This window comes from Suricata suricatta, chromosome 6, assembly GCF_006229205.1.
Source record: "Suricata suricatta isolate VVHF042 chromosome 6, meerkat_22Aug2017_6uvM2_HiC, whole genome shotgun sequence".
Classification (NCBI taxonomy): domain Eukaryota; kingdom Metazoa; phylum Chordata; class Mammalia; order Carnivora; family Herpestidae; genus Suricata; species Suricata suricatta.
Window position 1 is genome coordinate 31,051,501 of NC_043705.1, and position 16,176 is coordinate 31,067,676.

Sequence of the window (16,176 nt, forward strand, 5' to 3'; positions counted from 1 at the left end):
GAAATTGCTTCCCACTCTGCACCCTTGAGGGAACAAAGAGGACAAATAAGAAGCAGCAGTGATAGGAGGAATCTGGGAGCATCTCTGGAATAAAATTGGTTAGGTTATGGAGTGTTGTCAGCAAGTTCACTTAGTGGGTGGAAGCTCTCCAGGCTGCAGAGCAAGCCTAAAACTAACATCCTAGGATCTCAATGCTCAGTTCTGCTAATAGCCAAGTGATGCTCGCTTTCAGTGTGTATCTTGGCAAATAACCAATATTTCAAGTTTTTAAATTCTCTTGAAATCTGGGTGGCAGGATCGTTGCCTTGGCCCTTTCACCTATTGGCTCAAGGAGGGAAGACTGCCAAATGTTAGGTCTCACTCTGATGTTGTTCCACCTCATAGCTAGAAAACAACCCCCAGAAGATCTATGAGATGAGAAAGGGAAAGGACTTTTTAATGAGTGCTTTTCGCATGTGGGACCATGGATTTTTTTAAAGGGATTCTTTTTTAAATCTTTATTTGTTTTGAGAGAGAGAGAGCTTGCACACATCGGGGAGGAGTAGAGAGAGAGAGGGAGAGAGAATCCTAAGCAGGCCCCATGCTCACTGCTGAGACCAATGCTGAGCTCATCTCAGGACCATGATATCATGATCTGAGCCGAAATAAAGAGTTGGTGCTTAACCGACTGAGCCAACCAGGCGCCCCAACAATGGATTTTAAATTTCTGTGGAAGAGATGAGAGGGCCTGGGAGGAGTGGATGTCTGGAACAGAGAAGCAGAGGCAATGACACAGCACGGAGACGCTTCCTCTGATCCATTTGTCTTTTTGTTCTCTGAAGAGAAAATTGGTTGTCTTTTTGTTATCTCTGTAGCAATACAAGATTGAGGTTTAGAGGTGTAAAGGAGCCTCATATTTATGGAAGGTGAGCTGCAGCCACCGAAACTGCTGGCTGTTGTTAAGACAAATCCCAGCCTCCCACATTTTGCCTAATAACAGCAGATTTTTCACTGCAAAGCATTAATGGCGTCCGATTTCCAGCCAGTCTTGGGAGATGAGGAGTAACCCTCTTGATGTAATGGTTTTGCAGGCTCTTGAAGACATTGTCATCTATTAAAGAAAAACTTTTAAATCACTCATGAAAGAACAAAGAAAATGTCTTGGATGATAAATGAAAAAAGATTTGGAGTAAAGTAAGAAAAAGCTTGAGAGAAGAATTTCTTTAAAATTTTACCATGCTTCCCCACTATGATCAAAAGGGGTCATATAAGAGCTTAGCCTGCAGCCTCATGGAGCCAATTTTTAAAAAGAGAATTTTAAAACTTGAAATATTGGTTGTTTGCCAGGATACACACTGAAAACAAGCACCACTTGGCAACTAGCAGAACTGAGTATTGAGATCCCAGGATGTTAGTTTTTTAGGCTTGCTCTGCAGACGAGGACAACATTTGTCATCCCACCATCCCCCATCTTTGCCCCAGAAGTTGAACACTTTCTGCTCTATTTTGGAGTATTCTAGGGGAAATGTAGGGCTCAGATAAATATCCCCATCATCAGCAACTCCAGAGCGCCTCCCTTGCGTTTCTTTTGAATGTGGAGCCGCCGCCCAGGTGCCCATACTTAGCCAAGGTCCTGAGTTTATTTTCCTGAATTGCGCGTGGAAATCTTTTCCTGGGAAGGTGAAAGCCCAAGTCCCAGAGACATAACTGCCTGTCCTAGAATAATATCCTTACGAGACCCGTTAGACAGCAAGGGATCGTGGAGACTGGCTGCACCGGGAGATGGGGGCAGGGAGAAAGGGAGTGGCCGTGTTTCCGCGGTCTGCTGGGATCCCGCGTGTCCTGGGTGAAAGAGCCGGGGCTGGGGTGGCTGGGGCTACCGATCACTCCGGGTCGCCGACTGCCACCTCGGTGCGGAATCGGAGCGGGACTTGCTGAGCACTCCTCCCCCTCCCCTTCTGCTTCCTTTTCCCTCCCCCTGGAGCGGCGGCGGCGGCAGGCAGGCAGGCAGGCAGGCAGGCAGGCAGGCAGCGAAGCCAGGCGGAGCGACTCCCAGGCGAGCGGAGGAGCCGGGAAATGGGGAGTCAGCGCGGTTGGCGGGGCCAGGAGCCCTCCGGGGGGCCTGCGAGGGGCGCGGCCCCCGGCGTTTGCTAGCGCGTGAGCCGTGGGGGAGCGGGCGCAGGGCTGCACGAGCGGAGGCGGAGGCGGGGCCCGGGTGTGGAGCGCGGCTGGGAAAGCTGCTGCCTCCGGCCCTGCCCGGCTACCTCCGCCGCGGCCGGCGGCTATGGAGCTGGGGGGCACCAGACTTGGGGCGACAGAGCATCTACGACTCCGGCCGCCCATGTCCTGGCTGCCTCTCTTGCTGCTCCTGCTGCTGCCGGGCCCAGCGGCCTCCCAGCTGCGATACTCGGTGCCGGAGGAACAGGCACCCGGCGCGCTCGTGGGCAACGTGGCTAACGCGCTGGGGCTCGAGCTGCGGCGTTTGGGGCCGGGCTGCCTGCGCATCAACCATCTGGGTGCGCCCAGTCCGCGCTACCTGGAGCTGGACCTGACAAGTGGAGCGCTCTTCGTCAACGAGCGCATTGACCGGGAGGCGCTGTGTGAGCAGCGGCCCCGCTGCCTGCTCAGCTTGGAAGTGCTGGCGCACAGCCCCGTGGCGGTGAGCGCCGTAGAGGTGGAGGTACTGGACATCAACGATAATTCGCCGCGCTTCCCGCGGCCCGACTACCAGCTTCAGGTAAGCGAATCGGTGGCTCCTGGAGCGCGCTTTCACATAGAGAGCGCGCAGGACCCCGACGTGGGCGCCAACTCGGTGCAGACTTACGAGCTCAGCCCCAGCGAGCACTTCGAGCTGGACCTTAAACCCCTGCAGGAGAACAGTAAGGTGCTGGAGCTGGTGCTGCGGAAGGGCCTAGACCGCGAACAGGCAGTCTTGCACCACCTGGTTCTCACAGCTGTGGACGGGGGCAGCCCAGCCCGCTCGGGCACGGCACAGATCTCTGTGCGTGTCCTGGACACTAACGACAATTCTCCCACCTTCGACCAGAACACTTACCGCGTTCAGCTTCGGGAGGACGCTCCTCCAGGCACATTGGTGGTGAAGCTGAATGCCTCAGACCCGGATGAGGGCTCCAATGGCGAGCTCAGGTACTCCTTGAGCAGCTACACGTCGGACCGGGAGAGGCAGCTCTTCAGCATCGACGCCAGCACTGGGGAAGTGCGAGTAAGTGGAGCACTGGATTACGAGGAGGCCTCTTCCTACCAGATCTATGTGCAGGCTACTGACCAGGGTCCCGTGCCCATGGTGGGTCACTGCAAGGTGCTGGTGGACATCGTGGATGTGAATGATAATGCACCAGAGGTGGTACTCACGGACCTGTACAGCCCAGTGTCTGAGGATGCTGCATCCAATACTGTTGTGGCCCTTCTTAGTGTCAATGACCAAGACTCGGGCCCCAACCGGAAAGTGAGCCTTGGCCTGGAGGCCTCACTGCCTTTCCGGCTGAATGGCTTTGGAAACTCCTACACGCTGGTGGTGAGTGGTCCGCTGGACAGGGAGCGGGTGGCTGCCTACAACATCACAGTGACAGCCACTGATGGGGGAGTACCGCAGCTCACATCCCAGCGGACACTGCAGATTGAGATCTCTGACATCAATGACAACCCACCAAGCTTCCTAAAGGACTCCTACAACATCTACATCCAGGAGAACAATTTGCCAGGGGTGTTGCTCTGCACTGTGCAAGCCACAGACCCTGATGAGAAGGAGAATGCAGAGGTGACCTACTCCCTCCTGGAGAGGGAGATTCAAGGGCTGCCAGTCACCTCCTATGTCTCTGTTAACAGTGCCAGTGGCAGCCTTTATGCCGTCAACTCCTTTGACTATGAGAAGTTTCGGGAGTTCTTTGTGACTGTGGAGGCCCAGGACAAGGGGAGTCCACCACTGAGCAGCACTGTGACCGCCAATGTGTATGTGGTGGACATGAATGACCATGCCCCTCACATCCTGTACCCTACCTCAACTAATTCGTCAGCAGCCATTGAGATGGTGCCTCGAACTGCCCCTGCCGGCTATCTGGTCACCAAAGTCATAGCCATGGACTCAGACTCTGGGCAAAATGCTTGGCTCTTTTACCACCTGGCCCAGACTTCTGACCTGGACCTCTTTAAAGTAGAGCTACACACAGGAGAAATTAGGACTACCAGGAAGATGGGAGATGAGAGTGGAACCACTTTCAACCTGACCGTGGTGGTCCGAGACAATGGAGAGCCATCCCTGTCAGCCTCTGTGGCCATTACAGTAGCTGTGGTGGATAGGGTCTCCAGAATCCTCCCTGATACTCAGAGACATGTGAAGGGTCCTCGGACATACTCTGAAATTACACTTTATCTAATAATAGCATTAAGCACAGTGTCTTTTATATTTCTTTTGACAATCATTGTTTTGAGCATCATCAAGTGCTACCGCTATACGGCGTATGGTACCGCGTGCTGTGGGGGCTTCTGTGGAGTGAGGGAGCGGTGCCCTGCTGAACTAAACAAACAGGCCAATAACAATATTGATGCCAGGTTACCGCATGGCCTCAAAGTGCAGCCTCACTTCATTGAAGTGCGAGGGAATGGCTCCCTCACCAAGACCTACTGCTACAAGGCCTGTCTGACAGCAGGCTCAGGGAGTGACACTTTCATGTTTTATAACACAGGGGCGCAGACAGGACTGGGGCCTGGGGGAACCCAGGCAGCAGCGAGTGACAGCAGGCACCTCACAGGCCAAAGTGGGCAGAGTGCTGGGAACCTGATTATTCTCAAAAATGATGCCGTTCCTCAAAACGAGGTGAGCGAGCAGTCACAAGGTTCTTCCACAGTCATGCGTTTTCACACACCCTCTCCCTCCACCAGTATCATGGGCTCTAGGGAGTTATTAACCCTGACAGGGGTTATCTGGTAAACTGAGGATACGTAGTACCTGTGATATGATTATAATCTGCTATGTTTCCGCTCTAGAAAAATAACATCAGAGAATTGTTTACTTTGTTTCCTTTTCGGATATAGGAAGCCCTGACCATAAGGTTGTTAGAGAAATGAGGATTAGTCTTAAATGTTTGATGTTAAAACACAGCTCTGCAGAGGAATGGAACGGGCTTGAGAATAAGATGATGCCATACTGGGTGATATTTTGAGGTTCAGGGACAAATGGCCGGTGCTGTATCATCTGTAGAGAAAGTTCTCTTTTGAAATTTTGAAATGCTATGGTAGTGTTGGTTTATAAAAAAGCTCTGAGACCCTAGGGGTTGTGATGGTCACCTCTGCATGCTGTCCATGTTTATGCCGTGAAAATTACCCAGTTAATACTTCCAGTAAGTACACTGAACTCATGTGGTCGGATCTTCTGGAAATTTGTGTCAGAGGTGATAAAGCCCTAGACTGTGGATCTCACCCTGAAGCCTACATTTGCTTCTTTGGCTGTTTAATGTGGTAATTCTTCTGTAGGTGCTGTTGGAGGAGATGAAGGATGGTAAGGCAAAGAGACCAAGGACCACTTTGGTTGGGCCAGGGAGATATTAGAACAAGTGGCTTAGGGATGTGGGAATGTGGTGAATACCAGGACAAGCTGGGGTTCGGGAGAAAGAGAAGGAGGAAAGGACTCTCCCATCAGTCACCTTTCTTGGCATAGCCGGAGTTCATGATAAGATGATTTCCCTGCGTTAGATTAAAAGTAGTCTATAATCTTCTGACTTCCTGTTGAGAGTCTGTAAAGTTTTAATGAGATGTGAAGTAGCTTCTGAAGCCCTTTCTGTCTTTAAGTTATATGACAATACTTCAAACAATACTCCATCGTGTTCCAAAGCCCATGTTCATTTTCTGGATCTAAAATTTAGTTTGCAATAACTAGAAAAGCCTTGAAAAGTGGCTATCTTGCTGTACATGAGGACAGGTGTTAGTAAATACACTGGTTTTAAGTTTTAAGTAAGTATAAGGCCAGGTTGCTCATTATGAAGACTGTATATAAATTATGGGATAGTGCATGAGTGTGCACGTGTTTGTGTAGTGTGTCACCAAATGCATACTTGAAAATGGTGGTTTGCCTTGTGACACTTTAAAGTTGTATTTCAGGGGCCCCTGGGTAGTTAGTTAAGTGTCCAACTCTTGATCTTAGCCCCGCATTGGACTCCATGCTAGGCGCAGAACCTACTTTTAAAAAAAAGTTGTATTTCAGAAGCCAAACTTTTGTTTCATCAATAGTGATGAACTGTTATCTTCCCAAATAACTACTTTGTAGCTAGGATTTTTAAAGGCATTAATAATTGTCCCTCCTATATTTTTGTGATGTATTTTCATTGACATTTCGCTGTCTTTTTATTAATGTCCCTATTTCACATTCTAAATTCATGCTAACCTTGAGGAAAGTAATGCGTAAATATAGAAAAAAAAAGATGGATTGAGAGAATTTCCCATGTACATTGTAAGTAGATGTATCAGAAAAGCCTGATACATTTTAGTGGATACTGAGTAGCCACAGGAGGCAGAATGCAGATTAAGAAATACAAGGGCCAAAACCAATTTGAAAATAAACTATTAAAAAAAAAAAAGAAATACAAGGGGACAAAATCAAGGCGTTTCCAGAATTCTTGAGATCATAGCTTTTGGAAGCATGTAAAAAGGCTTAGTTTTAAGTAAGGATGCTATAGACATTTGCTTAACAACTTCTTGCGTGGTCCTCTCAGCCTGGGGTGGGCTGCAGGGCGTGAAGAGGCTGAGAGCGCAGGCCAGGCCAGCTTGCCACCTTCACCCTCCTTCTCCTGGCTCAGTGCTTGGGGCAGTTTGACGCATGAACTATTTCTTACACTGACCTGTGTGTTAATGCATTTTTTGATACACAAACCTTTGACTGAGGGAGAAAATTGTGTCAGAAAAGTATTTGCTCTTGTGGGATTTTGCCAGGAGAATGCATGGTTTGAATAAAAGCAAATTTCTGCCAGCCACTTTCAGGAATCCAGCGGAGAGCCCAAAGATCTGTAGCTCCTGACATTATTACAGTTAACAGAGGAGAGACAGAGTCAGGCCATCATGGCAAAATGGGAACAAAAAAGTCAGTCAACTCTGAAAGTCATGACTGCTAGATGAACCTGTTAAATTCCCATGTTAGGCTTTCTCTTTTCCCTACCTTGTTACTGCAGCTGGATGGCGGAAGAGTCCTGGGGTGCACTTCATGCCATGTGCCTGTGCTAAGTTAGATGAAGATGATAAAGGATGTGTAAGAGAATTTGCACTCGTTGACCACTATGCTATATAGAAATGTTCTGCTTTGCAACATATGTGTGGTTTCATTCCCTGTAAATCATACACGAAAGAAACATTTACCAGCATCTAACATATGAGGAAATAAGCTCAGAGAGGTTAAGTAACACACAGACATTCTTCTAGTTTATTTTAAATCCTGTCAGTCTGATTCCAAAGACTGTGCTGTTTGACATAGAGCAAGTAAACAGAAATCCCAATGCGTATACTTCTTTTGATATGTGATAACTTGGGCATTTTGGCCAGCCCTGGTTTACTGGTTCACCTAGTCGTATCAATTAACTGCTTGTGGAAAAAGAGTAATTCCTTGCATAAAAGTAGGTCACAAATGGGAGGATCACTGAGGAAAAAGGTTTCTACCAAGCTGATATATTTTTATGTTTTTCTGTTTTACTTTGGCATGGCCTGTTAAGATCTTTTATCTCTGTTCTTTTTCTGATTTCTCTGTTGTTGCTTATTAAACAGCATTTAACATCAGACTCTCATCTTTTGATAGATTTCACCCCCCCAGTGAGGTTGTTTGATGAGTCACTTGTGCAGTGAGGCTTTTGAAGTGACTCTTTGGCAGTGGGGCAGGGTTTCTCTTAAGGGGTTTCTGAAAACCTGATATTGAATGTGGTTGGCACCCTTTTCAGAATCTCCAAATCTCAAGGTAGATTTTGTGCATCTGTGGTCCTGTGACTGCTCATGAATCACTCTGAGTGCTCTGGGCAGACTTGTCCAACTGCGCTTCCCTGGGACCAGGTGGCGCAAGATGTGGAAATCACAAAAGACTAGCAGAAATAAGATAAGTTTGCGTTCATTTGCTTTCAAACAATTTGCAGTTATCAAATCTTGAGTATTTCTGCCACTGTATGTACACATCCACCCTCATTCCAGATGCAGTGATCTGAAAGAGTTAAAAGACTTCTTTTAGTGGCACCTAATTTATCTCCCCTAGGACTGACTTTTCTATCTGGTGACTGTGTCCTGTTTCAGAATTTATAGTTAGCGCAAAGTGACATGGTGGTATATTTATAAAAAGTGTTTGATGGTCAGAATAGGCAGAGAAATTCTGTTTGTGACCTCCCATTCCGATGTTGCATCCTCTTGTGGTCACTTTTGAGTGGGTGGGCTATTTTGTCTTGCCATTTCCATATTGGTTATTGGACTGTTCTTCTGAGAAAATGTTATTTTCTTTGGTCTGATAGTATAATAATTTTTTCAAATTACCTCCTTCCTCCTTTTTTCTGCAGATCTGCTGAGCCAGATGGAATTATGGCTGAGCTCTTCTCAGTCTCTTTATCTTGCACATATTCTGACTGATGAAGAAATCTATTTATTGTAGCTTGAATGTCATTGGCCTACCCTTTCCTCTGACCCAAGAGTGAGCCATCACATGGGCATCTGGTCTACCTCCAAACACTCTGCAGGGACCCAGCCTGGCGTATTATAAATCGTCTATTGGCATTCTGTCTGCTTGACAGAAGAGCAGAGTCGGTTCTGGATACATGCCTTGGTTTGCCACCGATTTTTGCTCTCAATGAGAGGTTAGAATGATGTCAGTTTTCAAATATTTGAGGAAAACTTGCCATCACTGAGCACAGTGGTTTAGATGGATTTAATGGAGATTTACAGGTGTCTTTGAATATGAGTTTTGTTAGGAATTCACTTAACTCAATGTTCCTGTGCATATTAAGTATAAATGGAAATTTAGTTTATCCGTAGGAATATACTTTGAGCATTATAATCTATAATCATTTCAAAAAATCAGAAAGGGCAAGAGGGTTCCTTAACAGCATTTTAAATCTGCTGCCTAAAAATTAAAATTTGTTTCTTTCAGGAATTTGAACTTGACACATGCAAAGAAATATGACATTGCAAAAGGTGAAGGAAAATGTTAGTTCCTTGGCACATAAGTAGCATCAGTTCCTTTCTGGCCTTGCAGGGTCAGAACTCTGGGCTCCAGGGAAGTGAAACTGTGAGAGAGAGGTTAACTGCTGTGCTGGCAGGCTTTGCGTCCAGAATTAAGCAAACCTAGCATTTTCTGTTGTTCTGGGACCCATTCGGTGTATTTTAATATTGTGTTTATTTTACTTTCCTGCTTCATGGATTAGGGGTTGCAAATGACTTCAGAGGAAAGTATTTCCCTTAGAATCCACACATTTACCATCTTTTCAATTTGATTTACTAGAAGACTAATATATAATACAACAGTGATTATTTTAAATGTTACACTCCTTTTTGCCTTAATGACCAACAGTTTATATATTCATTTGCTATTGCTTTATAAGAAATTACCACAAATTAGTGGTTAAAAACAACTCTTATTATCTCAGAGTCCTGGAGGGTGTGAGTGAATTCTCTGCTCTGGTTTTCACATATTGATTTCACAATCAATATGGCAGCTGGGCTGAGTTTTCTTCTGGGGGCTTTGAAAGAGAATATGCTTTCTAGTTCATTCAGGCTATTGGCAGATTTTAGTTATTTAAAAAAAAATTTTATGCTTATTTATTTTTTGAAAGGGAGAGAGAGAAAGCAAGTCGAGGAGGGGCAGAGAGAGAGGGAGAGAGAAATTCCAAGCCCCAATGCCAGGCTCAAACTCACGAACCATGAGATCATGACCTGAGCTCAAACCAAAAGTTGGACGCTTAACTGACTGAGCCACCCAGGTACCCCATGGTTTCCTTGTCTTAAAGCGAAGTGTGTCATATGACATAACCTAATCAGAGCAAGAGCCAGCATATATATTCTGGAAATTATGCCGGGCATGTACACCACGGTGTGGGGATCTTGGGAGGGCACTTTAGAATTTCTCCTGTCATAGTTTATATCAATGTTCACACAGTATCACTGTGAAAGAAAAGTCCGCAGTGGACACATCCTTAAAAGAATCCTAATAGGAAGGAAAAGGAGGTGCTACATGTAGTTTCATGTCTCAGAGGGTCATTTATGGATGGCTTCAACATGGATTTCCATGACAGAGTGTCATTTCCGGAGTGGTCTCATGATTTCTTTTTTTGAAGGAGATAGGGTGTTTTAAACCTATTTTGTCTTAAATTTGTCTTGAAAAAGGTGATTTATCCTTCTGTAGCTCAAATATCCTATGGTATAAATAATAAATAATACCATTACAGGATAAATTAAATCTTTGGTACAGTTTTGGTAGAAACTTAAACAGATTCTTGTTCTTCATTAATGCTGTGTCACCCATGTGGACTACCTAATTCAGTTTTTCCACATTTGGAATTTTGTGGCTATTAGTCTCCCAAAGGACGAAGCTTTGAAACAGTAGACATACTGGGACTTTTAACCAATAGAAATTAAGCATAGTTCTAGAACGTATCATCCGAGGGTTAGAGAACTAAACAATCGCAGTAGCTCAGATCCTCTCAGTATATATCTCCGGTATGTCAGGGATGTCAGCAGTGAACCTTTAAACTTGAGTTTCTCCAACTTTAATCAAGTTTGGGTGAAACCCATGTGCATTTATTATTTTAAATTTTGCGTCACTTAAAAGTAAATCAATACCTGGGAAACTCAGAAGTAACAGAAAAAATTAAAAAGCACGAGGATTAGGGGTGCCAGACCCACACAGGGTTGAAAATCTGAGTATAATTTTGACTCCCCTAAAACTTAACTACTAATAGCCAAGTGTTGCCCAGAAGACCTCCTAAGAAGGTAAACAGTTAGTTATATATTTGTATGCTATATGTATTATATACTGTATTTTTTAAACAATCTTTTATTATGTTTTATTTAATTTTTTCAAGAGAGAGAGAGCAAACTGGGGAGAGGCAAAGAGAGAGGGAGAGAGAAATCCCAAGCAGGGCCCTGATGTGGGGCTCAAACTCACGAACTGGGAAATCATGACCTGAGCTGAGACTAAGACTCCCATACTTAACTGACTGAGCCACCTGGGCATCCCTATATACTGTATTCCTACAATAAAATAAGAATAGCCTTAGAGGGAAAAAAATGTTACTAAGGAAATCATAAATGGGGCATCTAGGTGGCTCAGTTGGTTGTGTCAGACTTCAGCTCAGGTCATGATCTCGTGGTTCCCGAGTTTGAGCCCCACATCGGGCTCTGTGCTGACAGCTCAGACCCTGGAGCCTGCTTCAGATTCTGTGTCTCCCTCTCTAGAGATCCTCCCCCTTTCCACTCAGATTCTCATCTTTCCTTCAAAATAAATAAGTATACATTAAAAAAAAAGAGAGAAAATCATAGGGAAGAAAACCTGCATTTACAGCACTATATGGTATTTATTGAAAAAAATCCACATATAAGTACCTGTGCAGTTCAAACCTATGTGGTTCAAGGTCAACTATATATATGTCATTCCATGTAAATTAATTTAAAACATGAACTTTGGCTTAGAGAGACCAAATCCATCAATCAGGCAAGTAATTTAATCTCTCTAAGGCTCAGATTTCCCATTTCTATACATGTAAGTACATTAGTATTATCCTTGCATGATCATAAATTTGTTCAAAAAGATTTAAGAAACCTACCAAATACCTGAACGCTGCTCAGCTCTGAGGACATAGCTATGTATTATGAATATCTGAGGATATTCATATGTTTTATGGACAAAACAGATATCCCTTTTATACAATTTATGGTCAAAAAAAGTGTTAGGATAAATGCAATAATATGTTTAAAGTGCTTATCTCATTGTCTACTATTGTGTGGATCCTTAAGACATTCTGTATTCTTCCTTACCTTTTCCCTGCCTGATCATACTACCCTAGGGCATCTCCTAACTATGATTCTGGCAAATGAATCTGAGAGGCACCTTGTTGCTGATGGACTATTATAGAAAATAGCAGCATGACAAATTGTCGTTGAGGAAGTGACTCAGTGAACTGAGTTCCTTGGTCAGTCCCACTAGAATTGTGCCTTTCAGCAAAATGAGATTGGTGCTTTCAATCCAAAGATTAAGTTGCAGCAGTTTTCATCATGAATGTTACCCACTCATAACAAAATTGGCAATATTTACTTAACAGGTGTCCAAGTCTTTACTGAAGGACAGTTCTCACAGCTGATACTAGTCCTGCTGATGGTAAGGGAAGAGATGATGGTGATTTGATTAATAAAAATAGTTTAGTCATATTTCCACATTTACAGAATGATTTGCAAATAGTTTCTCTTTTGGTTTCCTCCAAGAATGGGAACCCGTTCATTTGATCTGTAGAGTTTTTTGCCACTTGACCTAGAGTATCCGTAGTATTCTGTGAACTGAAAAAGCAAGGATGAAACAGCTTGCATATTCACATCTTGACAGCAAAGTGGAAAGGAGAGAGGGCAGTTAGTGTGTGGGGACATTTGAGGAAATGTATCCTAGAGTTGTAGCTTTTCCTGGGCCTTGACTTCAGCTAACTCTCTGAATACCATCTCACCACCCCAAAGTCTGTCTGGAAGTTGAGATGCTGATCACTTCTTTCCTAGGTGTTGTGAAAAAGTGTTTATGAAATACTCTACATCCTTTGAGTAAACTATAAAAATGCTATGGACAAGAATTATTGACATTTTGAAGTAGTTTATTGGTATTTCTGTGGCTTTGTGCCTATGAAATATGATAATTATAATCCAGAGAGAAATACAGAATACAACCTCCATCTCTTCATCTTTCTGCTCAAATAGTCCTCAGCATTCAGTGATAGGGTCATGAAAATATATCAAGAGGTGGATCTAGCACAGGTTTTTTTAATAATAAACTTTTTTGCTAATAAATACAAGATAGTGGGGCACCTGGGTGGCTTAGTTGGTTGAATGTCCAACTTCGGCTCAGGTCATAATCTCACGGTTTGTGGGTTCAAGCCCCATGATGGGCTTAGTGCTGTCAGCTCAGAGCCTAAAGCCTGCTTCTGATTCTGTGTCTCCCGCTCTCTCTCTCTATCCCTCCCCCGCTTGCACTCCTCTCTGTCTCTAAAATAAATAAACAAACAAACCAAAAAAACCCCAACAGGATAATGACAGTGGTCCCCATTTTGTCCCCTGTGATTCTGGAGTGGCTTCTCTTCAGCCCATAACTCCTCAAACAGTCTTCAGGGGTCTACACGTTCCTTTTTGTCCACTCTACTTCGAATTGACAGTTTGTAGATAGAGGGCAACAGATCTTTCTAATACATAGGTGGTGGAGAGTGAGTCAGGTTCTTCTTGGGTTTCAGCTACTCCTGTTAAACAATCAGAGCTTGGTGAACAGTAATTGAGTGAGGAGGCAAAGCACTCAGAAAAGCAGGGAGCGAGTGCAATTTTGTGAACAGGATTATGTAGCAAAACAAGGTCAGTATCCCATGGTGGTTTGTTTTCCTCTCTGTAGTATTCCTCTTCAGTCAGAAGAGGCAGCTATCAGTTGCTGGCATTATGACTGGGCACATCCATCTCGGGTCAGACATGCTGCAGTCTGCAAAGCAGCTGATTGCAGTCCTCTGCAGTCCGGCCAGACCAGCAGAACTTGTCTAGTTGTGTGCCCTGTTTTAGCTAGAGTACCAAATTGGAGATGTTCCCTTAATGAGGCATTTGAGGGCAAAAACAATGAAAGCTTTCCCTGCCTCAAAATAGACTGCCCTCCCCGTGTTGCTGCTTTAGGAACATAGACCTGTTTTGAGCAAGGCGAAGCCACAGCTGGTCCTCACAGCATCATTAAACCTAGTCTTCCATGATATGTAGTCTTTCCAAGGACCCCGATGAGCTAATTTTCTCATAAAGTGCTATATATATATATGAATATCATCATAGAGTTGCACATAAAATGGCGTCTTCAATGTTTTTTTCAGATACATGGAAATATTTAAGAAACAAATCAATCACTGGGAGATCATTGGCATTGTTTTTGTTTCTGTTTGTGTTTGTGTTTTGCCTTATTAACAAAACCTCCCTTTGTGATTTTTGCAGCCACGACAGCCCAACCCGGACTGGCGTTACTCTGCTTCCCTCAGAGCAGGAATGCACAGGTATGTGTTTCCTTCCTTTTTATCGATCAGAAGAACTTTAACTTTGTATGTCTCAGACAAATTATGTGTGTAGGGACTGGAAACTGCTGTTTAGAAGCTTTAGATTCTTTTACATGGGAACACATTTACTTTTGTCTCCATGTCAATTCCTTGAAACATTGAACATACTGCCAAATGCTTCTCAAGTGCTGGCAAGTAAGAGTCTTCCTGCAAAATTACAGAGACGGGCTGTTGTATGCGTTCTCTCATCAAAATTTCTATAAGAAAATAATGACAACTTTCTTCATACCTTCTCCACCTATACTTCCTGTCCCTTCCTTAGAAATTATAATGAACACTAATGCTTTTGGCCTGGAATCTACGTACACGTTGTCTACCTTGGTCTGTTATCACACATTGACTCTTACATCGTATCAACCCCAGTAATTGGCTGTTATTCTTGTTCATGTTTACCCATTTTAGAATCTCTGTATCTTTTCCATCCTGTTACTCTTTTGTTTCTTTCAATGGCGTGGGCTCTTCGGAGGATGGGCCATGTGAAAGGCCTTTATTGAATATCTGGAGACCCAATCTAGCTTGTTTTAAATTAATCTAGAGTAATAGCATTACTCTAAGACTCAGATTAATATAATTTTGCTTTCTCTACTTTGTCTCTGTGACAGTAATTGATTAACTACCATTATTCCCAGAGCTGATTCAATGCCATAGGGCCAAATAAAAGATTCTCTAAATTTGAGTGTCTTTGGAAACCAAGAGACCATAACAATCAACACGCACAAAAGATTTAGTTTTAAAGAAGGAATAAATGCTAAACTTAAGCCCCTCAAAAGACCTTAAGTAGGTCTTTACCCAACCTAGATCAATTTTCTAAAGAGAAAGCTCACAAAGTATGTGTTAAGTTAATGAAACATTAGTTTTAAGCCCCTTTAAAAACATTTTAAAGTAAAATAAATTAACGCATTCTCAAGCATTACAAGTTGAGCAGCAATCATTATAATGGGTGCCGTGTCTGAACAAAAAGCCATCGGTGAAGGGCCTCAGATCAGTCGTTGGCATGACGAGATGTCACTTTGGAACCCGGGTCACAGTTTTAGCCCAGAAACACTTATGCAGACACCAGGATACGAGGTATCAGAGGGATTATTTCTATTTGTTAGTGACCAGCTTATGCTTCGGCCTGCATCCAAGCTGTCATTGCAGGACCATACAAGAGGAGAAAGCATAGTTTAATACCAGTTTATTCGCTCCCAGTTGAATCACTGCTTTACTTGAAAAGTTGCAAAGCCACGAGATGTACCTTAAAAACTACATTTAAAATAAAGCCCTAAGACATTATCACTTCCTTAATTCTGTTTTCCAGTGGGCAAAAAAAGCCAAGTGTCTTCCTATTCAGGTTTCAATTAAGATATTATGAGATATAAGTAGGGTAAGAAATGTAATAAAAATGGAAGCCAAATGGAATTTATTCCCCACAGCATACCGAGCATGTATTCGAGTTGTACACTAGAGAATATTTCTCTTTTTTTCCACATATACTTGGCTTCTTGGCATTCCCAGTCTCAGACATCATGTAACAGTATCTTTGGAAATTCTGCCTTGAGCTGAACTGGTTCCCAGGTAGTTACATTTTCACAGTGAATCTGATTGAATCCATATAATTTGCTGCTGGAATTCAGGAACACATGAAGGATGTTACTATTCGGAAAAAGGGAGTATTCTAGGGTAAATATGGAGGGAAGAATAACAGTAGGGTAGAGCTTAATGTGTGAATTTCGATTAGATATGTTATTCAAAGTCAAAGAGTGAGAAGATATTCAATTTATAGATGGGCTTCCCCCACAGTAGTTCAATTGCCTGCTCTGCTACCTCACAAAACCCCTCAGACAGTAGCATAAACTTTGTCTTAGTAACTTAATTTGCAAGATGAACCAATGTCTGTTTTAAAATAATCCTCTAATTC

The 16,176-nt window shown here is 43.7% G+C and overlaps 1 protein-coding gene across 1 annotated transcript in view; it reads left to right on the forward strand.

Moving 5' to 3' along the window:
- The first annotated feature begins 2,213 nt into the window (after nucleotides 1-2,213).
- Nucleotides 2,214-16,176, forward strand: part of LOC115294303 (protocadherin alpha-C2) — a 47,765-nt gene continuing 33,802 nt past the window's right edge. Inside the window, exons 1-2 of the mRNA XM_029942086.1 lie at nucleotides 2,214-4,813; nucleotides 14,158-14,216. Coding sequence (XP_029797946.1) covers nucleotides 2,264-4,813; nucleotides 14,158-14,216 — 2,609 coding nt within the window. The 5' untranslated portion in view covers nucleotides 2,214-2,263. The remainder of the gene's footprint in view (nucleotides 4,814-14,157; nucleotides 14,217-16,176) is intronic.